The 25,606-nt window shown below is 44.1% G+C and overlaps 1 protein-coding gene across 2 annotated transcripts in view; it reads left to right on the top strand.

Annotated features, from left to right (window-relative positions):
* The window catches only part of LOC124144877 (protein MON2 homolog), a 77,067-nt gene that overhangs the window by 26,438 nt on the left and 25,023 nt on the right, over positions 1-25,606 (top strand). Inside the window, exons 15-19 of one of the 2 annotated variants that reach the window (XM_046514485.2) lie at positions 355-494; positions 1,375-1,479; positions 2,636-2,793; positions 3,979-4,066; positions 12,805-12,825. In XM_046514485.2, coding sequence (XP_046370441.2) covers positions 355-494; positions 1,375-1,479; positions 2,636-2,793; positions 3,979-4,066; positions 12,805-12,825 — 512 coding nt within the window. The remainder of the gene's footprint in view (positions 1-354; positions 495-1,374; positions 1,480-2,635; positions 2,794-3,978; positions 4,067-12,804; positions 12,826-25,606) is intronic. The other variant, XM_046514486.2, reaches the window with a different exon arrangement.

The raw sequence follows: 25,606 nt of genomic DNA, 5'->3' as shown, positions 1-25,606 counted from the left end.
CTGATTGGGTTTTTGGATGGATGGATAGATGAATGGATGGGTGGATGGATGGTTTGATGGGTGGATGGGTGGATGGATGGATGGATGGACAGAATTAGGCATGAATATCAAGGGGTCCTTGGCATAACCCTGATAGAAAGTGTTGAATATTAAGAGATCCCTAATACAGCAGCAAACCAGAAAGACTCAGGTCCATCTATAATTGCCAACACTGCAACATAAAAAGTAAGTGATGGATGAAACAAGTAGGTTTTGAAGGCCTCAACTCAAACTTGTTTGGACTGCTAAATGGATTGGGCAATGTCTCCCCCATATATGAGCACAAAATATGACAGTATGTGTTATCTATTTCAGCACTAACATTTGGACGTACTCCAAGTCAGGAGGCTCAGGTTGGTGGGATGGAAGCCATTGAGAGGAGTCAAGTCGTGGCTGTCGGGTCTCCCCTACCCACAGCCTCGCTCCCAGTCGGGGCTCATCAGGGACCGGTCATGGTAAGTAGCGTGTGGGAATCCAGGTTAGAATAGGTCCCCGGCAACCTGGTCAGACAAGGTTAATAAATCAGGTAGTCAGACTCAGTGACTTGGTAGATAGCATGGTACCCCGATGAGATGGATCAATGCTCATAATATCAATCACTGATTTGTCTGATCCAGACTTGAATATTTCCAGGAAACGGTCATATGGCTGCTATGTTTCTAAGTGCAGCGGTAAACAGTAAACAGTGAACGGACATGGTACGCTTGCAATGATCTTTGCTCACGTTTTCAGTCACTGCCTGGTCCGTATTTGATTTGTTTACAAGCCTGAAACTTTAAACAACATCAGAGCTCCAGATAAGCTTTTGGTGTTGTGGTGTTTAACCCATGCATTTTAAAATCATTTGGTATCAGTAATTCTATCTGGGTATTCAAATTTCTGTTACCAACTAGTTTTTACACATGTGGGTATTTAAGTTAAATATTTAAAAACACTATTCATCTAGTCCTATGTGTCGTGTGGGTTCGAAAGCTTTATAGGACTAAAAAATACCACGATACTTCCACAAGAAAGTGTGATGGCAAATGATCATGATGTAACTGTCATCGTGGAGTTTGGCAAGGTTGACGGAATGCCCGTTTATAATTTCAAAATAAGTTGCTGATTTGCTAATTGAATACGCAGGGTTACTTCACAATATTTGATGATATGCACAAGTTTTATTTTTGTAGCGTATCTGTAATGTTCGTTGCGTATTTGAAACGCTTGTTGGATTTTATTTTACTGCCTATGTCTGCATTTCTGATGCGTATTTTACGCAGATACGCAGCTTATCTGGAGCTCTGAACATTCATTGACTTGTTGGAATGTACTGACCCGTGGTTTGTGTTCCAGCTGACGGCGAAGAACATCCAGTGTATGAGGGCTCTTCTGAGTGTGGCCCACTGTCATGGGGGGATCCTGGGCACCGCCTGGCACCTGGTGCTGACAACTCTACAGGTGAGGCACTAACACTCATCGTTAAGTCAGTGAGTGAGTGAGTGAGTGAGTGAGTGAGTGAGTATGGTTTTACGCCGCTTTTAGCAATATTCCAGCAATATCACGGCGGGGGACACAAGAAATGGGCTTCACACATTGTCCCCATGTCAGTAACCAAACCCGGGTCTTCGGCGTGAGGAGTGAACGCTTTAACCACTAGGCTACCTGACAGCCCCCCATCGTTAAGAAATACTAACGGGATCGGGTGGTCAGGCTCACTGACTTGGTAGATGCATGTCATCATATCCAAATTGCGTGGATTGATGCTCATGACGTCAATCATTGGATTGTCTGGTCCAGACTAGATTATTTAAAGACTGCCGTCACATAGCTGGAATATTCCTGAGTTTGCTACTAAGCAACAAACAAACGTTAAGAAATACAGTCAAATAATCAGGAGATAGCATTTCGGGTGTTATGGAGTATTTTGAGCCTGGAAATTTTATTTGGAATTGACGGCATTAGCTGGAGGTTTAAAATATTAACATTTCGATGGAGGTTTCAAATGTAAAAACTAATTAGGCACTGACAGTTTGACAGAGGTGTCAAGTATGACATTTCATTTGGAACTGATGGTGTTAGACAGATGTTTCAATATATAATTTCATCTGGAACTATCAGTGTCAAACTTTCTTTTGAACATATGCACTTCATTTCAATTAATTCAGCCATGTTTGTTCTGTTATTGTTTATGACCTATACTCCTATATGTCAGAGATATACTGTATTGTATTTCCTTTACATCAAGTAACTTCAAGTAATACCACCATACTGAGTTTGTTAGCAGTTGCAATATTGTCACCCAAAAATATTTCACCAAAAATGAGTCTTGCAATGTTAGATTTGCAGTGGTAAATGTGTCATGGGTTAGAATCAGTTCCCAGCTACCCATACTAGTCATTAGAGGTGCTGTTGATCAGGCTTAGAGGCTTGTTTGATTGTGTGTTATCTCACCCCGGGGGTAGGATGTTGTTCACAATAGCTTTCACTGGATTGTCTGGTCCAAACTCAAGTATTCACAGGCTGCAGTCATATAGCTGGAATACTGCTGGAAGTTAAACAACAAACAAACGAATAAAAAATCTCTCACCATAACCGACCTCTGTTGTGTCCCCAGCACCTGGTGTGGATCCTGGGTCTGAAGCCATCGTCTAACGGCAGCCTGAAGGCGGGGCAGCAGATCAGCGAGTCCTCCACTAGCGTCATAACAACTGCCGTCATGGCCGACCTGCCGGTTCTCTCTGCCATGTTGTCACGACTCTTCGAAAGTTCACAGTAAGTGGCAATTCACTTTGTTATTACAAGTGAAACATGCTTTTCCAGAAATCTATGTCCATGCGTGAGTGAGTGAGTGAGTGAGTGAGTGAGTGAGTTGGGTTTAACGCCGCTTTTAACAGTATTCCAGTTATATCACGGCATGTCAGCTTAATGTGGGCGGAAAGGCCGAAGTGATGCAGGCCTCGGACGTTTACCACTTTGGTGAAACCCAGGTGCACGGGTATGGTGCTGACAAACCTAGAAACATAATCGGGGTGAACCGGGATTCGAACCCACAATCAAAGGTTTCTGGCGTGCCCAATGGACGCAACGGGACATTTTGTTCCTATTCCCCTGAAAACCCTATAAGCTTTATCATATTTTCAAGAACCAATGGATTTTTGATTATTATGTATTTATCACAATATTAATAAGGAAGAGAATTTATGGATGTCAACTTCTTTATTATGAGGAAACATGTTTCGGAGTATATGCTTACTCCTTCATCAGGTGAATGAATGCTATGAGGCAGAGAGCCTGTATATGTACATGTAAGGACAACAAAAGTAATAAGATAACAAAAGGTGGAAACTAACAAGGGAAGCCAACAGTTGTCCATAACCATCATCGCTAATTACTGTAAAGTGTTGGCTTCCATTGTCTTTTGCTAATCACCTGTCGCCGGCAATTATCTGTTAGTTGTCAGTTTCCACCTTTTGTTATCTTATTACTTTCACCTGATGAAGGAGTAAGCATATAGTCCGAAACGTTGTTTCCTCATAATAAAGAAGTTGACATCCATAAATTCTCTTCCTTTTGTGTATCAACCCGCGAAGATTCCGGGGTAGAATAAGTCTTCAGCAACCCATACTTGCCGTAAAAGGCGACTATGCTTGTCATAAAAGGCGACTAACGGGATCAGGTGGTCAGGCTCGCTGACTTGGTTGATGCATGTCATCGATCCTAATTGCGTGGATCGATGCTCATGATATTAATCACTGGATTGTCTGGTCCAGACTCAATTATTTACAGACTGCCGTCATATAGCTGGAATATTGCTGAGTGCGGCGTTAAACAACAAATCAACCACTATCACTTCTAAATGCCATTCAAAGACTTCACAATATTAATATTTTAAATGTTATTTTTCTCTCTGAAAATTATTATCTCTGATGTGTCATTATTGTCATTATTCTCCTGCAGATACCTGGACGACGTGGCCCTCCACCATCTGATTGATGCTCTGTGCAAGTTATCTACCGAGTCCATGGACCTGGCTTACTCCAACAAGGTATGTAGAGTTATCTCCCTTACACCACACCTGCATTGCTGCATGTACATGGCATGGTCGAGTCAGTGATGATTCCTGTGTTGTTTAGTCCCACTGTCTATGGTGTAATGGCTCATGAATGGCCTTGGAATGAAATGTTTGTGCTGTATTATCAATCGTGGAGTTGGACATTTTGTCCGGTGATGTGGATGAGGAAAATACTGCATGGCTTCAGTAAACTGATTTCGTATCGTTTGGTCTCAAGTATATATAACCATACATACACATAGTTAGGTGTGTAAAATACAATACAACATCCTGTATTTCTGCGGCAGAGCAGGGTGTCACCCCAAAGGTGACATCCTTACCATGTCAGTCTGGTTACAAGGTTATCCTCTGGGCCAGGGGAACAATGCATCCGACCTCAGATAAGAAGGTCTGTGATCACGTGACTTGGAGTTTTTATGGCCGCTGCATCGTTTGCCAACATGAGCAGCATGCTCATATTTATTTTGAGCAACATAAGTCTCAGTACCCTACTCTCCGACCCGGGCTAGGCCTTCTGTTCACGGGGGAGTATGTAGCAGGGCGGGGAGTCATCCCACAGATGACATACTTACATTGTCACACTGGTGAGGGGTTTAATGCCTTTGGTCATGTGGACAAGGTGCTTGACTTAGGATCAGAAGGTCCATGGTTTGAATCTCATCATGGGACACATTTTGTGACCGCTTCATTGCCATAACATTAAATGACAAATTGAATGATGTGTGGGGGCCTTTAGCTTTCTCCCATGTGGTGTTTCAGTTTAGGGACCAACAAAATCTTTTTGCATCTTTTTTTTTATAATGAGGACCCCTTTTAACCTTTATTCTATCCTGAGTTTGGTAATTACTTGAATTTGATTGGTCAGTCAGAGGTATCAAAACACAATAAAACCCCTCTGATTGAAACAGCCGATGCTACTTATCATCTGCCCCTTCCTACTGATGCCCCTCCCATCTTCTGCCACTCCCTACTGATCTCCCTCCATCATCTGCCCCTCCCCTGCCCTTCCCTACTGATGCCCCCTCCCATCATCTGCCCCTCCTACTGATGCCCCCTCCCATCATCTGCCCCTCCCCTGCCCTTCCCTACTGATGTCCCCTCCCATCATCTGCCCCTCCCTACTGATGTCCCCTCCCATCATCTGCCCCTCCCTACTGATGTCCCCTCCCATCATCTGCCCCTCCCTACTGATGTCCCCTCCATCATCTGCCCTTCCCTACTGATGTCCCCTCCCATCATCTGCCCCTCCCTACTGATGTCCCCTCCCATCATCTGCCCCTCCCTACTGATGTCCCTCCAATCATCTGCCCCTCCCTACTGATGTCCCTCTCATCATCTGCCCCTCCTACTGATGTCCCTCCATCATCTGCCCCTCCCTACTGATGCCCCCTCCCATCATCTGCCCCTCCCTACTGATGTCCCTCCAATCATCTGCCCCTCCCTACTGATGTCCCTCTCATCATCTGCCCCTCCTACTGATGTCCCTCCATCATCTGCCCCTCCCTACTGATGCCCCCTCCCATCATCTGCCCCTCCCTACTGATCTCCCTCCATCATCTGCCCCTCCCCTGCCCTTCCCTACTGATGCCCCCTCCCATCATCTGCCCCTCCTACTGATGCCCCCTCCCATCATCTGCCCCTCCCCTGCCCTTCCCTACTGATGTCCCCTCCCATCATCTGCCCCTCCCTACTGATGTCCCCTCCCATCATCTGCCCCTCCCTACTGATGTCCCCTCCCATCATCTGCCCCTCCCTACTGATGTCCCCTCCATCATCTGCCCTTCCCTACTGATGTCCCCTCCCATCATCTGCCCCTCCCTACTGATGTCCCCTCCCATCATCTGCCCCTCCCTACTGATGTCCCTCCAATCATCTGCCCCTCCCTACTGATGTCCCTCTCATCATCTGCCCCTCCTACTGATGTCCCTCCATCATCTGCCCCTCCCTACTGATGCCCCCTCCCATCATCTGCCCCTCCCTACTGATGTCCCTCCAATCATCTGCCCCTCCCTACTGATGTCCCTCTCATCATCTGCCCCTCCCTACTGATGTCCCTCTCATCATCTGCCCCTCCTACTGATGTCCCTCTCATCATCTGCCCCTCCTACTGATGTCCCTCCATCATCTGCCCCTCCTACTGATGTCGCTCCATCATCTGCCCTTCCCTACTGATGCCCCCTCCCATCATCTGCCCCTCCCTACTGATGTCCCTCCAATCATCTGCCCCTCCCTACTGATGTCCCTCTCATCATCTGCCCCTCCTACTGATGTCCCTCCATCATCTGCCCTTCCCTACTGATGCCCCCTCCCATCATCTGCTCCTCCCTTCTGATGTCCCCTCCCATCATCTGCCCCTCTCATCATCTGTCCTCCCATCATCTGCCCCTCCAATCATCTGCCCCTCCCATCATCTGTCCTCCCATCATCTGCCCCTCCCTACTGATGACCCTCCCATCATCTGCCCCTCCAATCATCTGTCCTCACCTCATCTTCCCCTCCCATCATCTGCCCCTCCCATGATTTGTCCTCTCATCATCTGCCCCTCCCTTCTGATGTGTCCTCCCATCATCTGCCCCTCCCTACTGATGTGTCCTCCCATCATCTGCCCCTCCCATGATTTGTCCTCTCATCATCTGCCCCTCCCTTCTGATGTGTCCTCCCATCATCTGCCCCTCCCTTCTGATGTGTCCTCCCATCATCTGCCCCTCCCTACTGATGTGTCCTCCCATCATCTGCCCCTCCCTTCTGATGTGTCCTCCCATCATCTGCCCCTCCCATGATTTGTCCTCTCATCATCTGCCCCTCCCTACTGATGTGTCCTCCCATCATCTGCCCCTCCCTACTGATGTGTCCTCCCATCATCTGCCCCTCCCTTCTGATGTGTCCTCCCATCATCTGCCCCTCCCTACTGATGTGTCCTCCCATCATCTGCCCCTCCCTTCTGATGTGTCCTCCCATCATCTGCCCCTCCCTTCTGATGTGTCCTCCCATCATCTGCCCCTCCCTACTGATGTCCCTCCCATCATCTGCCCCTCCCTTCTGATGTGTCCTCCCATCATCTGCCCCTCCCTTCTGATGTGTCCTCCCATCATCTGCCCCTCCCTTCTGATGTGTCCTCCCATCATCTGCCCCTCCCTTCTGATGTGTCCTCCCATCATCTGCCCCTCCCTTCTGATGTGTCCTCCCATCATCTGCCCCTTCCTACTGATGTGTCCTCCCATCATCTGCCCCTCCCTACTGATGTGTCCTCCCATCATCTGCCCCTCCCATGATTTGTCCTCCCATCATCTGCCCCTCCCTTCTGATGTGTCCTCCCATCATCTGCCCCTCCCTACTGATGTGTCCTCCCATCATCTGCCCCTCCCTACTGATGTGTCCTCCCATCATCTGCCCCTCCCTACTGATGTGTCCTCCCATCATCTGCCCCTCCCATCATCTGTCCTCCCATCATCTGCCCCTCCCTACTGATGTCCCTCCCATCATCTGCCCCTCCAATCATCTGTCCTCCCATCATCTGTCCTCCCATCATCTGCCCCTCCCTACTGATGTCCCTCCCATCATCTGCCCCTCCAATCATCAGTCCTCACATCATCTGTCCGCCAATCATCTGCCCCTCCCATGATTTGTCCTCCCATCATCTGCCCCTCCCTTCTGATGTGCCCTCCCATAATCTGCCCCTTCCATCATCTGCCCCTCCCATCATCTGTCCTCCCATCATCTGCCCCTCCCTACTGATGTCCCTCCCATCATCTGCCCCTCCAATCATCTGTCCTCACATCATGTCCGCCAATCATCTGCCCCTCCCATCATCTGCCCCTCCCATCATCTGTCCTCCCATCATCTGCCCCTCCCTACTGATGTCCCTCCCATCATCTGCCCCTCCAATCATCTGTCCTCTCATCATCTGCCCCTCCCTTCTGATGTCCCCTCCCATCATCTGCCCCTCCCATCATCTGTCACTCCCTACTGATGCCCCTCCCATCATCTGCCCCTCCCTACTGATGTCCCTCCCATCATCTGCCCTCCCATCATCTGTCACTCCCTACTGATGCCCCTCCCATCATCTGCCCCTCCCTACTGATGTCCCTCCCATCATCTACCCCTCCCATCATCTGCCCCTCCAATGATTTGTCCTCCCATCATCTGCCCCTCCCATCATCTGTCCTCCCATCATCTGCCCCTCCCTACTGATGTCCCTCCCATCATCTGCCCCTCCAATCATCTGTCCTCACATCATCTGCCCCTCCCATCATCTGCCCCTCCCATGATTTGTCCTCCCATCATCTGCCCCTCCCTTCTGATGTCCCCTCCCATCATCTGCCCCTCCCATCATCTGCCACTCCCTACTGATGTCCCTCCCATCATCTGCCCCTCCCTACTGATGTCCCTCCCATCATCTGCCCCTCCCTACTGATGTCCCTCCCATCATCTGCCCCTCCCTACTGATGTCCCCTCCCATCATATCTGCCCCTCCCATCATCTGCCCCTCCCATCATCTGTCCTCCCATCATCTGCCCCTCCCTTCTGATGTCCCCTCCCATCATCTGCCCCTCCCTACTGATGTCCCCTCCCATCATCTGCCCCTCCCTACTGATGTCCCTCCCATCATCTGCCCCTCCCTACTGATGTCCCCTCCCATCATATCTGCCTCTCCCATCATCTGCCCCTCCCTACTGATGTCCCTCCCATCATCTGCCCCTCCCTACTGATGTCCCTCCCATCATCTGCCCCTCCCTACTGATGTCCCTCCCATCATCTGCCCCTCCCTACTGATGTCCCCTCCCATCATCTGCCCCTCCCTACTGATGTCCCTCCCATCATCTGCCCCTTCCTACTGATGTCCCTCCCATCATCTGCCCCTTCCTACTGATGTCCCTTCCTGATAATATCTCCAGACACCATTACCTTACCGTCTACACTATCCTACCCTTCATATTACCTGCCACTATTCAGCACCTATGAACATCGGGGTAGAATAGGTCTTCAGCAACCCATACTTGCCATAAGTGTAGACTAACGGGATCGGGTGGTTAGTCTCGCTGACATGGTTGATGCATGACAATTTATCCCAATTGCGTAGATCGATGCTCATGATGTCAGTCACTGGTTTGCCTGGTCCAGACTTGGTTATTTACTGCTGTCATATAGCTGGAATATTGCCGAGTACGGCGTTAAACAACAAACAAAATCCCACTATTCAGTCAATAACAAAACACCGCACACAAACCAAAAAAGCTCACAAATTTGTAACACCATAATTAATTTCAACAGCCTGAACATTAAATTTAACAGCTCTCTACCCCTTGCATATGCCCTGAATTACACCAGCTCAGCTCCGAGGAGAAGGAAGAACACAAACAGTGCTTATACATGTAGTGGGATGTTGACCTGGGTAAGCTATTCCCCATGTGTCTTGTCATGCAGAAGGGAGGTAGGGAGACTAATTACTGTTAGTCAGATCCTGCTTTGATCCCTCTACATCGAGGTAAAGAGTGGGGGCTTGACAGGACATCCGGGTCTTCAACATGGAAATTACACGAGTATCATAATAATTAGACTTGGATGGTCATGATGGCCACTGACCTATATTTATTTTTAGGACTTTTTGAAAAAAAAGATCTCAGGAGATTGTGAGAGGCAATTAAAAAAAATAAGCCAGCAATGTTGTACCAGGTTTATAACATTGTAAATGTCTTGCTATGAATGGGGATGGATTTATAGGTTGTGTATTTTGTTGAGAGTACTAGCAGTGCAAACTTACTGGGACTTCCCGTATTTAAGCCCTGGGCCTAATTATGGAAAATAGCGCTTCCTCATTTAAGATATGTTATCAAGAATTAAGTCCAGGGCTTATGCTTTCTTACCTAAATAGGGGATGCCCTTTGCTGAAAAAATCAGAAACTTTTAATTTTTTGTAACTGAGTAAATATAAAACTTGAATTTTAACTTTGAACGGGAAGTAACTTCACGGTATCCAAACCTTGAACTTGCACGAACTGTTAAATGCACATTAAGATTTTGTCTCATGTAGTGCATCGCCACGTATTAACTTTCAAAGGGAGTAAGTTAATAATTTAAGGAAGTCCACTCCAAAATAAATTTCTGAATTTGAGAACATAGGTTTAACTACAGAATTATTTATTCATATTTATTTCCTTGAGCATAATTATGCGTTGGCCTAAATATGGACAGTCTTGGTGTGTGTTTCTCTGTAGTATCTGAAGATGATTTTTGCGTTCTGCTGTAATAGTTATTTGTACTGTGGAATCGCAGACCTCTGTTGGATTTTAATAATTCACACACTATGTTAACTAAATTTAACTCAACTCACTCGATCACCAGTGAGCCCTTCGGTAGCAGGGTTTTGTCCTATTGGTATGCTGATTCGCCAGGCAAAGTTTGTAAACTTTTTGTGTTGTTTTTGTTCACCACTGAAACCGTGGGTGCCGCCATTTTGTTTGAAGCAAATGCAGGTGATAAGAGAGGCGGAATCTGATTGGTCAATAGGAGGGACATAGAAGGGACATAACTCATAATAGCCATTGGTGGTGCTACGATCGAGCTCAGAAATTCCAGCCTAGTTCAGCAAGGGTGGAAGCTGGACTTTTACAGTCAGTTAACTCCATTGCCTCGGGGAGATGCTAAGGGCAGTACCCAAAATAATACTCATAAAATGCAACCTTAAATACGATATAAGGAGAAGGAGAAATGCTGCAGCCATGTGTATTGCTATAACACACAACAATGAGAGGTTAAAATGTGTTTCATTTCTTGACAAAGCTGCCTTTCTGTTTAATACATGTGAAATGACAATAAAGTTACAAAAAACACGTAGGACATCAGAGCTGCAAAATCATCAAGTAGCATGATTGATTCTTAAGTATTTATGTCAACAGTCTAGGGTTCAATTTCCCTGACACATATCAGACGAAGTCTATAATCTCAATACCAAGGTATGTTAATTGTAATGCTTATATTCATGATTGAATCAACAAGTGAAATGATTTTGCTTTAATGAAGATGTCCCTTGGAGGCCGCTAACCAGAGTCCTGCACCCAAGGGTTCACTAGGTAGGGCAACTCTGGTCGACCAAAGTATGACGGAAATAAGTTGACATGAGCTAACATTGGTCAACCAAGGTTAACTTGGGTTACGTCTTGGTCAACATGGGTTTACCTTTGAAATTGAACGCATGCAGTGATTGCGTGATATAGTACCCATCGACACTGATCCTGCTGAATTGACTGTCCATGACTTGGTGATTCCCTGGCCACAGTGACCTCTGTGGTCTAGTGGATAGAGTGGTCTAGTGGATAGAGTGGTCTAGTGGATAGAGTGGTCTAGTGGCTAGAGCGGTCTAGTGGCTAGAGCAGTCTAGTGGATAGAGCGGTCTAGTGGCTAGAGCGGTCTAGTGGCTAGAGCAGTCTAGTGGATAGAGTGGTCTAGTGGCTAGAGCAGTATAGTGGCTAGAGCAGTCTAGTGGATAGAGCGGTCTAGTGGCTAGAGTGGTCTAGTGGATAGAGCAGTCTAGTGGATAGAGCGGTCTAGTGGCTAGAGCGGTCTAGTGGATAGAGCGGTCTAGTGGCTAAAGCGGTCTAGTGGATAGAGTGGTCTAGTGGATAGGGTGGTGGTTTGATCTCCGGTCTCATCAGAACAAAACATGTTAAAAGATCATTGTTGTTTCCCTGCCTGGCTATGCATTATGGGGATAAAACATTGACTGGTTGGCGGTATGCTGTGTCAGAATGAGGTGACCATCTTTTACAGTGGCATGGTATCTCAGTGGGCAAGCACTATTAAACCTTCGTTAGTACAAGAATACACACACATCCACCACCCCCATCCCCACCACCTCCACATACACACACACCACCACCACCACCACCACCACACACACCACCACCACCACCACCGACACCACCACCACCACCACCACACACACACACACATCCACCCCCCATCCCCAACACCTCCACATACATACACACACACCACCACCACCACCACCACCACCACCACCACAGACACCACCACCACCACCACACACACCACCACCACCACCACCACACACACCAAAACACACCACCACCACCACCACCACCACACACACCACCACCACCACCACCACACACACCAACACACACCATCGCTATAAGAGTGCAACCCATGAAGATCACGGTTAGAACAAGTCTTCAGTAACCCATGTTTGCCGTAAAAAGCGACTATGCTTGTCATAAGAGGCGACTAACAGGATCAGGTGGTCAGGTTCACTGACTTGGTTGATGCATGTCATCGTATCCCAACTGCGTGGATCAATGCTCATGATGTCAATCACTGAATTGTCTGGTCCAGGCTCAATTATTTACAGACCGCCTTCATATAGCAGGAATATTCCTGAAAGGGGCGTTAAACAACAAACAAACTATAAAAGTGCAATCCCATTTCACCTCACCTACAGGTCACAGAGATGTAGATGAAATATTCCTGACTGCCATATATAGCAGTACAAACATTAAACTCAAGAAAAAGATTTGCTGAAGTGGGGCAACAATCTAAGGACAAGTCATGTTAATACAACATATTTATGTGATGGTCTACAAGTTTGTAGCTCAAATTCAAGTTAACAAATGTTTTTGTATTCTGACCTTTGAAATGTTTAACTGCCTTGTTTACTGATGATGATTGATGGATTGATTTCTTTGTATTTCTAGGGAATCTATTACTGGGAGGCAGTAGGTGTTTGGTTTTGTCCTCTGTTAAATCACTGTCGCTTCAGTAACTTTACCACCAGTGTTGCATGTATGCTATGTACTTTTCAAATGCCATAGTTGTGTTGTGAACCCTATCTGTGCTATTACTTTTCCTGAGAAGAAAAATTAATCAAATATTTCAGTTTCGAAAGAAACTATCTGTCAGGCGAACATGTGATATGGGCTGATGATGTGATGACGTTTTATGACGTTGACAAGTCAAATGTTGTTATTCTTGTCCATTGTTTATTTCAGCCAAATAATATTTCTTTGCTGTTTAGGCGGTGGGGTTAGAAACTAACAGTTTCAGTCCACTAGTCCTTATGATGATAACATATAGCAAACCCCTTAAAATGGGCCAATTTCTACTGGTCCTTAGGATACCTTTTCTATAGGGCAGTTTGGTAAGGACTATAGGACTAGTGCCAAGTTCCAATGCTGCGTATGGTTAAAGCGTTTGCTCGTCATTTTAGAGGCCCGAGTTCAATTTCTCGCATTGGTACAAAGTTTGTTTAATTGAACAAACATTACTAATAATGGAAAATATGTGATATGCAAAATCGGAACTTATTTAATAATAATGCAGAACATGAAAACTTACTGCTGTACATAATGTTTCCACCCCATGGGGACTCCGGGTTAGAATTGCTGCTCCCCAGCAACCTATGCTGGTTCTAAGAGGCAATTTAATGGATCAGGTGGTCAGACTCGATGACTTGGTCGATGGTGTGTCATCGTACCCCAGGGGCGGTCAGGTAGCCTAGTGGTCAAAGCGTTCGCTCGCCATGCCGAAGACCCGGGTTCGATTCCCGACATGGGTACAATGTGTGAAGCCCATTTCTGGTGTCCCCTTCTGTGATATTGCTAGAATATTGCTAAAAGCGGTGTAAAACCATACTCACTCACTCACTCACTCATCATACCCCAGTGATGTGGATAGTTGCTCACAATATCAATCACTGGATTATCTCGTCCAACCTCAATTCTTTGCAAGCTGCCGTCATGGAGCTGGAATATTGCTGAATGCAGAATTAAACAACAAACAAACAAACGACATAAAGTTTCCAGACTTTGGCATTGCAATTCGCCATGTTTCTCAGGTGTGCTGAGTCCTAGGTTCAAATCCCAGATTCACCCTTGTTATAATTCTTGGGGGTGGTCAGGTAGCCTAGTGGTTAAAGCGTTCGCTTGTCACGCCGAAGACCCGGGTTCGATTCCCGACATGGGTACAATGTGTGAAGCCCATTTCTGGTGTCCCCCGCTGTGATATTGCTGGAATATTGCTAAAAGCGTCACTCACTCACTCACTCACTCACTCACTCACTCACTCACTCACTCACTCACTATAATTCTTGATGTTTCAGCACCATCAGTGTTCGTAATTAAGGGGTCTTCATGTGAAAAAGGAAATATTTACTCTGCCCTAGATTCACATACATAGTTGCAAACCTCAAGACCCCTAGACTCCCCTTAATTTCGAACACTGTCCATCTTCATGGGTTTCACCATTGATGTATGTCTAAGACCTGGCTTCAGGCTTTCCTTCCACATTAAGCTGACACACCATGATAAAACTAACAGCAATGCTGTTCAAAACAGTGTTAAACTCACGTGTTTCCATTGTTTGTCAGGATTTATCACATTGCAGATTAGATATATCCTGACAAACACATTGCAAATCCTACATGAACTACCAATGTTTCCGGCCCGTGAAGATCCGGGGTAGAATAGGTCTTCAGCAACCCATGCTTGCCGTAAAAGGCGACTATGCTTGTCGTAAGAGGCTACTAACGGGATCGGGTGGTCAGGCTCGCTGACTTGGTTGATGCATGTCATCGATCCCAATTGCGTGGATTGATGCTTATGATATCAATCACTGGATTGTCTGGTCCAGACTTGATTATTTACAGACCTCCGTCATATAGCTGGAATATTGCTGAGTGCAGCGTTAAACACCAAACCAACCAACAACATTGCAAATTAGTATGAAAATACAAAGTAATTAAAAACCTTTGTAACAGCAACATTTTGCTTTCTTACTGGTTGTAATTATCACTGCATTTCTTGGAATGTACATGGAAAACAAAAGGACCTATATTGTTGTTGCTTTTGAAAGCTTGATTGGTCTGTTTGAGAGGCTTTTGTTCACTGTATTGTTGTCATGAACAGTTTGCTTTGCACATTGTGGCCTGTATAGAGTTTGCCACTGGAATCGTTGTCCTGTCCTCACTGAATCCTAATTCATGCCATCTTTCTTTATTAACAAAACGTGGACAACAAAAATGACTTGACCTCATTTCCACAATGGCTTTGGGGCACAGGTGGCCCAGTCGTCTAAGGTGCCGCAATTCGCTGTGCAGAGTCGCATCCCTTGGGCACGCAAGGATCCTATGATTGTGGATTCGAATCCCGGTTCGCCCCGATTATGTTTCTAGGTTTGTCAGCACCATACCCGTGCTTGTGGGTTTCACCGAAGTGGTAAACGTCTGAGACCTGCATCACTTGGGGCTTTCCTCCCACATTAAGCTGACATGCTGTGATATAACTGGAATACTGTTAAAAGCGGCGTTAAACCCAACTCACTCACCCCACAATGGTCCGGTGGAAGAACAGTTCCTCTGATGTCAGAACAGATGTTTTTTTTATTCAGGAACATTTGGTATCATCACTGTTTATAGGTGATTCCGAAACACATGCTCATGATATTGTTGGAGAACACACGCTCATGATATTGTTGGAGAACACATGCTCATGATATTGTTGGAGAACACATGCTCATGATATTGTTGGAGAACACATGCTCATGATATTGTTGGAGAACACATGCTCATGATATTGTTGGAGAACACATGCTCATGATATTGTTGGAGTCACACAATGGACTCTGCTTTTAGTAGAGATTTCTTATGATAATAAAAATGTGTTTTGTTGTTTTTATTTATTGGGTGGTTAGAATGTGTGATCTGCGTGATTGTTTATCATTACTCTTTATAGAATGTGGCTGTCTGATTGGCCAATTTGTCGTCATAATGTTTAATGTGATGTCATTTGCTTGTCACAACACAATTATGTTGTTTGCATTTCAAATTGGTGGTCTCAACATGGATATAATATAACAAATATTTCACCCAAAGTGAACTGTGTCACATTCCCTGAACCATATTATTTTCCCTTCTGCCAAGGCTCTTACATTTTATCCCTTCAGCGAATTCAGGTAAACAAACAGATGATAACAATTAGACTCGGTCAATACAAATTTGAGATAAAACATCACAAGACATGATGGTATTTCCTGTTCGCTTGGCATTGTTTTTAATGCAGAGATCAAGATTACTGTGTGTATTGTCTTGGAAACTAAGCAAGAAACAGCAATCAGCTGTACACATATTTTCTCCCAATCTACCGGTGATTCGTTTAAAAATTACCTAATCATATTATCTTAAAGAATTTTAATACAATGATCGGTAGATTTTTTTCTGAAACTATTAGTTTATAAGGAATAGTTTTTTCCAATATCATGTTATTTTAGTTGCAGCCTTACTATTTATGTTTGAAGTATATTAATAACTTTAAGAGTAGCATTTTGGTTCAGCTGATCGCTTTTGCTGGATATTTTTTACATTGGGAACAGTTTGACTTGCCTTCCTCGACGATCAGCTGAGGGTCGGCCATTGTCGCCTTCAGGGATTATCACGGTTCGACCTTGGTGCACAGGTGGCCAAGTCGTCTAAGGCGCCGCGATTCGCTGTGCAGAGTTGTGTCCCTTGGGCACGCCAGAAACCTATGATTGTGGGTTCGAATCCCGGTTCTTCCCAATTATGTTTCTAGGTTTGTCAGCACCATACCCGTGCTCGTGGGTTTCACCTAAGTGGTAAATGTCTGAAACCTGCATCACTTCGCGCTTTCCTCCCACAATAAGCTGACACGCCGTGATATAACTGGAATACTGTTAAAAGCGGCGTTAAACCCAACTCACTCACTCACTCACAGTTTGACCTGAAGACGTGTCCCGTCAAATTCTCCCTGCACCCGAGACTGCTCCACACAGGCTCACATCCCAAATGATATCTGGTATCTCGATGTACCGGCCCATATTCACATGGTTTCTGTCGCACTTGTTTGTACGATCATTTCGGCTACATGGTCAAGTCATACCTTCAAGACGCCTTCCTGCATGTACCCATCCATCAGGTACTCTTCCAATACCTCTAATTTCTTTTCCAAGGTCTTCATTACCAGCTCACATTGACCAGGACGTCCTCAACAAGCATCTCGACTTCACGCCGAGATTACTTCATCAACTTGGATGGCTTGTCGACACAGAGAAATCGGAGACCATGTTCACTTGTCAATTGCAGTTCATTGGAGCTGTCTTTGATACCAACTTGGGGAAGATGTTCGTCCCTCCGGACAGATGCTTGAAGATACAATGCCTCTTGCCATGGCACACAGACAGTCTTTCCTCTTACGATCGTGGAAGCAGCTTCTTGGTCTTTTGACATCGGCGCAAGCTAGAGGTACCAACTACAACATCGTCCGCTTCAGTGTTTCCTGAAGCCCTATCTATATCTACAGGACAACTGCTGGATCCTCATTCCCCTCCTGCTGTCGCTGCACCATCATCTAGAGTGGTGGCTGTCCAAGTCAACGGGGTCTCTTTGAAGCCATTTGTCCCGACTCAACATCTGTTTCTGGACGCATCGGCCATGGGTTGAGGAGCTCACCTTCAGAATCTTCAGGTAGCACGGTGCTGGTCCACAGTCGAATCAACCCTCCACATCAGCATCCTCGAGTTCAAGGATGTCATTGTGGCAGTTTCTCATTGGGCTGCAGTTCTCCGGACATCGCATCTCATGATTCAGTCAGGCAACATCTCAATCGTTAAATATGTCAACAGGATGTGCTCTTCACCAAGTCATCTCTGGCAATGGAATTCTTACAATTTGTCAACTGTCTGGGAATTCAAGTCTGAGCAAGACACATTCTGGAGGTCAACGTTTTTGCAGACTCCTTGTTTTGTCCTAATCGACCATCCCCAACAGAGTGGTGTCTACATCTATTGACTTTCAAATAGATTTGCCACCTTTACACTTGCAGAGATGTCATTCTCTTTCCCACTCAACTCAGTTTCCCAGGTTTGTCTCCCCCATCCCTGATCTCTAGGTGGGAGCACAATGCTCTGGCAATTTCGTGGGAGAATCTCAATGCCTACGCATTTCCCCCGACAAGCCTTCTACCCTGGGTATTTCACCTCACCTACCACTGCTTCACGGCAACAAGTTACTGAACACCTCGGTCTACCAGGAAGCTCAACGACTCTACTTTAGCTAAGTATCTGTTTATGCGGTCATTGCTACAACGACTGGCATGAAGATGTCTACAGTTGCAGAACTCCAGGCCCTCGTCCGCTCTTACAAACTTGCTGATTAATCGTCTATATTTTGTGCACCTACCTGGGACCTTAAGGTCATTATCCGCCACTTGACGTCTGCTAACTTTGAGCCATTGAACGAAAAGGTTTTAAAACACGTCACCCTGAAGACTGTCTTCCTCCTGGCTCGAGCAACAGCTGCTAGGGTCAGCGAGAGTTCGTTTTGAAAGGCGTTGTCATGGCAAGGTTCATCTTGGTCTTCACTGGGACTTCATCACAAAGAATCAGCTTCCAGGTCAACCAGACCGATTGTTCTTGTTATGCCCAGTCAGAGCTCTCCGCATCTACCTTCCGGCTTCATCTACACTTTGCTGATCATGGAAGAGTCTTTTCATTCCAATTCAGAGGTCTCCCGTACCATGGTCTCCTTCTGGTTACAATCTTCCACGCCTCCACCTTTGCTGGAATGCAAGATGAGAGCTGTTGTCTCCACGATGGCACTCATGGAGGGATGTTTTTGGAAGTCATATACAGCCTCCACTTCCCATTATCTACATGACATTTCCGTTACCGATGTCCAAGGCCTCCACCAATTTGGTCTGCTGGTCCTGGCACAACAACTAATGACAGCTCATCAACAAAGATAGTCGATAGCCGTACCTGCTACCACAGACTCGTACTTTGTATCTTATACATACTGAATAATTGATTAACAGCCACTCTTTTGTGTCGTCACTCATCAGTAGAGACTTCGGTCTTCAACATTGAAGTCGCCACAAGAAACAGAAGTTTTGACGGTGTCACAAACACGTACCTGCTCACCTCAGCTTTGAGTGTGTGATGTCTCAGTACTGGTTTGATAATTCTCTAACATATGTTGTCGAATGTTCCCTCTTCTCGGTCAATCCCGAAGGTGTGATTACTAGCTACGACGAAGCGTGAAAAGAGATGCCAGGCTGATCCTTAGAACTAATTGCCTGGAGACTCCTTATGAATTGGTTATCAGTCTTGGTGGAATAGGTTCCCTACTTCAAAGCTATGTGGTCATTCTTGAAATGATGTCTGGCGCAAAAGCACACGATGAATGTTATACCCGATTTCCTGACATTGTGTCCTAGTAGTGTTAATGGGTCTTCACACTTGTATAGTCTTTCAGACACTATCATGCGACAATTTTGTGATTGAAGCATGCTCAGCACTAGCTTCCTCATGTATGCCTCACAGTTGTAGTTTTGTCTGTTTGTTTGTTTGTTTGCTTGGTTGTTGTTTAACGCCGCACTCAGCAATATTCCAGCTATATGACAGCGGTCTGTAAATATTTGAGTCTGGACCAGACAATCGAGTGATTGACGTCATGAGCATCGATCCATGCATTTGGGATACGATGACATGCATCAACCAAGTAAGCAACCCGACCACCCGATCCTGTTAGTCGCCTCTTACGACAAGCATAGTCGCCTTTTGCAGCAAGCATGGGTTGCTGAAGAACTATTCTACCCCGGGTCTTCACAGATCCACAGTTGTAGGACACTACAGACTAGAAAATCTGTGACCCACTGTCCAACTGTGGGATAAATGATAGGATAAGTTTAAATATTTGAATTTTTTAAATTTATTTATATACTTATACCATCTCACACGTTATATGCCCCCATGACCATTCCCACATCACAGTTACACTAGCCTATCAGCTCTGAGAAAGAGAATGGTGTCAGGTGATCAAACCGCTTACGGTGCTCTGGATTGTAGTGCATGACCTTTTTTCGTTGGGGTGGTGAGTGTTGATGCGAGGAGTGTTCGAGCGAAATGGATTTTGGAGGCTGGAAACTTTATTTTAGGATGTTTCTACACAAGAATCGAAAGAAGGTGGAAGAAATGCATAGTGTGAGATAGGATAAATGTATAATTTAATGTAAAAATCAATTTCATAGAATTCCAATCTGAATCCAAGACTGATATGGCAGCCATTTTAAAATGTTATTTTATGATTGCCAAATAACTATTATGGAATTGTTTTTGTTTGAACTGTTTTTTCACTATTGTTGATCTTTCCCTCCCTTGTCAATTTTCTAAGTACCAGGCCACTTATTACAGCAAAGACCTGGGTTCGATACCCAACGTGGGTACAATGTGTGAAGCCCATTTCTGGTGTCCTCTGCCTTGATATTGCTGGAATATTGCTAAAAGCGGCATAAAACCAAACTCACTCACTCACTCACTACAGCAGATATGGTACATATATATATATGGTATTTACAGTAAATGTCTTTTTACCATTGACAATGAGCAAATACAAATACAATGGCATGACAGGTTATGTATAGTATTGTTAAAGAATCGGGTGAAAGAATATTATGTTCCTACAGATGGTACCCAGAACTCATTCCTTTTGGTAACGGTTTCTTTCAGTGCAGGTGATTGTATTGCATTGAAATATGTACATGGATTAGATTCGATCAAATGGAAGATCTTTTGTCATGTTTGAAGGTGACTTTGAAGCTTTTCAGGATGACATTTGCTTTGAACAGTTGACATTTCCTTTTAGTCCAAATATTTGCATTCTTATCTTAACCTATCAGATCTTAAGCCATTTTGAATTTGTGAAGTGACTTTAATGTTTATTGTCAAATTCAAAGGACGTAATCGTGATCAATAAAGTTCAGTATCATGCCTTAAATTATTATTATTGCTGACCTTTTAAAATTGCTTGAAATTTATTGATATTCCCTTTTGAATAACGTCTTCTTTTGTATCTCACGTTTTAACATTGTAGGTTATATTGAAAAGGTTGTTGTGTAAGCAAGTTTTTGTTCCCACTTTGATTTGTTCTGATGAAAGAACAAATGCTGTGACAGTAAGGTAAAAAAGAAGTGAAAAATGTTCCAGGGATAAGACTTAAGATAAGAGTTCCCTTGGAGCAACAAAATAGGTTGTAGTTATGAGAACAATTGTTATCAGCCCACAAACCAGTAAGGTAACACTGGTTATGAAAGAGGGGTGATGGGTGGCCAAGTCGTCTAAGGTGCCGTGATTCGCTGTGCAGAGTTGTGTCCCTTGGGCACGCCAGAAACCTTTGATTGTGGGTTTGAATCCTGGTTCGCCCCCATTTGGTTTCTAGGTTTGTCAGCACCATACCCGTGCTCTGGGGTTTCACCGAAGTGGTAAATGTCGGAGACCTGCATCACTTCGGGCTTTCCTCCCACATTAAGCTAACACGCCGTGATATAACTGGAATACTGTTAAAAGCGGCGTTAAACCCAACTCACTCACTCACTGGTTATAAAATTATGGAGAAATAAAGAGGATTTATTATTATAAAAAAATGATTAAATAAAAAAATTAAGTAATGGTAAATAATATATCACAGGCGTAAATATTTTCAATTTAAATTTACAAAAATCTGTTCCTCATAAGAAGTCTGCGACTTTAGCCACTAGTTCAAAGCCTTAGTCAAATAGAATTCTGTTGGCCAAATAGAATTCTGTTGGTCAAGTAGAATTCTGTTGGTCAAGTAGAATTCTGTTGGTCAAGTAAGCCCTGCTGATCCACATAATAACACTAAATTCTATTAAATATGTTGCTTTGAGCCAAGCTGGGGAAAGTAGATGCTGTAGGTTTGTGAAAAATTACTTGAAATGTGATGGCCTTCCCTAACTATGTGGATCAATTGCGTAAGACGTGTCTGTACAGGATGTATATACATGTCCGATTTACAAGCACAATGAAGTATTAAGCATTCAACATACATGTAACATTTGCAAGGACAATCAAATATGAAACTTTAAAGATACATGTTAGACCTGCAAAGACAATCAGATCTGAAACATTCAACATGTTAAACTTGCAAAGACAATCAAATATTATACATTCAACAAACTCGTAGGACTTGCAAGGACAATCAAATATTAAACACTAAACATACATGTTAGAGATGCAAGGACAGTTAAATATGAATATTAATCATACGTTTTAGACTTTCAAGGACAGTCAAATTTGAAACATTCAACAAACATGTCAAATTAGCTTGGACTATCAAATATTAAACACCAAACATATATGTAGTCTAGTGGATAGATCATCTGCCCGGAGAGAGGACAGTCCAGGGTTTGAGACCTGCTTCACAACAAAAGACATAAAAAGATGGTACTTGTTGTTACCCTGCCTGATGCATTAAGGGGATAAAACAAGGACTGGTCAGCTCGGAGTCACTATACCATGTCTGAATTAGGTATCTTGTTAACCCGGGGCATGGTATCTCAGTGGTCTAGCTCTATAGAACTGGCATAAATCTTAACTAGTACAAGCAGTCACACATTGACATAAACACACATGTGCATGCAAATTGCTATCTAAGTGCATTAATCTTGCAATAAACACCATTTCACCTTACCTCATATAAGGACAGTCAACTATGAAATATTCAACATGCATGTAGGCTCGCTGACTTGGTTGATGCATGTCATTGTATCCAAATTGTTTGGATCGATGCTCATGATGTCGAGCACTGGATTGTCTAGTTCAGACTCGATTATTTACAGACTGACGTCATATAGCTGGAATATTGTTGAGAGCGGCATTAAACAACAAACAAACAAACAAACTTGCAAGGATGATCAAAAATGAAATATTCAACATGCATGTTAAACCTGCAAGGACGATCAAATATTCAACATGCTTGTTAAACTTGCAAGGATGATCAAATATGAAATATTCAACATGCATGTTAAACTTGCAAGGACGATCAAATATTCAACATGCTTGTTAAACTTGCAAGGATGATCAAATATGAAATATTCAACATGCATGTTAAACCTGCAAGGACGATCAAATATTCAACATGCTTGTTAAACTTGCAAGGATGATCAAATATGAAATATTCAACATGCTTGTTAAGCTTGCAAGGACGATCAAATATTCAACATGCTTGTTAAACTTGCAAGGATGATCAAATATGAGACTTTCAACATCCACAGTATAAGGACAATTGATGATACGAGAAAACCTGCAAGGAAGAAGAAACATTTACTGTTAACATGCAAGGTTAACAGAATATAATTTTTTAATTAGAAGTTTACACGATTTTTTCTAATGGATGAGAGGTCCCTCACATGACCACGAAATTGTCGTTCATAAGTGTATGAACGACACAATTTGATGTTCCTCCGTTTTTCACGAGGCTGTGTTCTTGAAATGACATAAACACTGACAGACTACTTCCACATTCCTGGGGGAACCCATGGGAATCCCCTAGCACGAATACATACAGACGAGGGGCGGTCGGGTAGCCTAGTGGTTAAAGCGTTCGCTCGTCACGCCGAAGACCCGGGTTCGATTCCCGACATGGGTACAATGTGTGAAGCCCATTTCTGGTGTCCCCCGCCGTGATATTGCTGGAATATTGCTAAAAGCGGCGTAAAACCAAACTCACTCACTCACTCACTCACATACAGACGCATTCTTTCTGAACATTTAGACACCTTACTCTTTAACTCAGCATTTCAGTATGCATTGAGAAAGGCCAGGGACTTTGACTACACGATTGTTCGTGAATATCCTCTCTACGATAATCCCAATGAACAAAACGAAGAAATGCACATCCAAACTATTGTAGTATCCCTGACTTGATCTGACTTGATCCGATTTAGTCAATGATGACTAAAACATGTAACCACCACAGATTCATTAAAACAACCTCTGAAATCTCTCCCATCACGTTTATCGTGTCGGCCATTTTGACATCTTGTACTTGATGTGAATGTATTATAATGCAGGGGGAGCAGGGGGGGGGGGGGGGGGGGGGGGGGGGCAATTCCCTCCCTGGATTTTTTATAGAAAACAGTTTTATTTGAATCATGAAAATACAAGTGATACTTGTACAAACATTTGCCCCCCCCCTGTCAAAAAAAGTTAACTAAGGCCTTGTAAAGAGGATATTATTTGAGTACATTTCTTTACAGAAACTACAAAAGTTGTCACTGTTGAACATGTTGAGCATACGTAAGCTTAGGTCACTTCTTGTTTTGAGGAACTATTTTATTCCGCGATACAGCTGGTTGCTGTATGGCCGTCAGGGTAAACATGAAGTCACACGTACTAAATATAACTGTGTATAGATCAAGGTAGACATCCTTTGAGGTAAAAATAGTGATATAAAAAATTATAAGAATTGACTTTCATTTTGTGTGAGGTCATTGGAGTATGAGCCGTCATTGAGTGAGGGCCAAACATTGTATGAACGTGCTTCTGCATGCTATGAGTGAGTGAGTGAGTGAGTGAGTTTGATTTTACGCCGCTTTTAGCAATATTCCAGCAATATCATAGCAGGGGATACCACAAATGGGCTTCACACATTGTACCAATGTCGGGAATCGAACCCGGGTCTTTGGCGTGACAAGCGAACGCCTTAACCACTGGGCTACCCGACCGCCCTTGCATGCTATGAAGGTTCATACTCCAATGAACTCGAACAAAGTGAAAGTCAATTCTTAGTAAACATTGTTGAGTTTGTAAACATAAAAACTGTTTCCTTAAAAACTATTTATGGTTCAAAGTAATCAGATATTAACACAATGTCTCAAACACAATGGACATTTCTAAAATATGGAGTTGCTGATCAATCTAGTCATATGGAGATGCCATCTTTTAAATCTGCGTCTTCATTAAAGACAAAACTAATATCAGATGATGAATATAAACCATATGGATTCATTTTGAGATATGAAACAATGCTACAACGTTACACTCTTGATTCATACCCCCACCATCTTCCGTCTTGATTTATGCCATCTCTTAATCTCCGCTGAAGTCTCATTAGCTGATGTCAGAGTAAGACCACATACATAACGCACCAGTCTACCAAGACAAATGGGGTAGAAAGCCATATATGAGTCATAAAGACTCTACTGTGCCTACTCACAGTGAATTGTCAATTTCTGGCATTGACTGTACTGTGGATTCAGTGATCACAATCTCCCCAAATCAGCCAGACAGCTGGTAATAAAGGCCCTCCAGACTAGCTGTTGGTTGTAAAATCTACTGCAAAGTCTGATTGATAGTCTTTTCACTGGTTGATAGCACCAACAAAGGGTACCATTGTTCCAGAGGCATTTTTCTTGGCAAGTTTTTATGTGAGGCTTGTTATTTGGGAGCTGCGTTAAATCATCTGAAATGTTCCGTGGTCATTTTCTCTCTGTTCCACATACATCTGCATGTGAATGGGCACTGTGGTCTGATTCATTGGCCAGTTGATTTGGTCGTGGTAATGGCTGCCAAAGGTATTTGATCAGAGTTGCATGAAAAATTAGGAATTAAAGGTTACGTTTAGGAATTTTATGTAACGTGGGGCCATTCAAAGAGCTGAATTGGCGGTATACTAAAGATGTTTTTTGTGGG

The sequence above is a fragment of the Haliotis rufescens genome, unplaced genomic scaffold, assembly GCF_023055435.1.
Source record: "Haliotis rufescens isolate VD_foot unplaced genomic scaffold, xgHalRufe1.0.p SCAF_16, whole genome shotgun sequence".
Lineage (NCBI taxonomy): Eukaryota > Metazoa > Mollusca > Gastropoda > Lepetellida > Haliotidae > Haliotis > Haliotis rufescens.
Note: the sequence above shows the minus strand (reverse complement) of the source record. Positions and strands in the feature narration are given on the sequence as shown.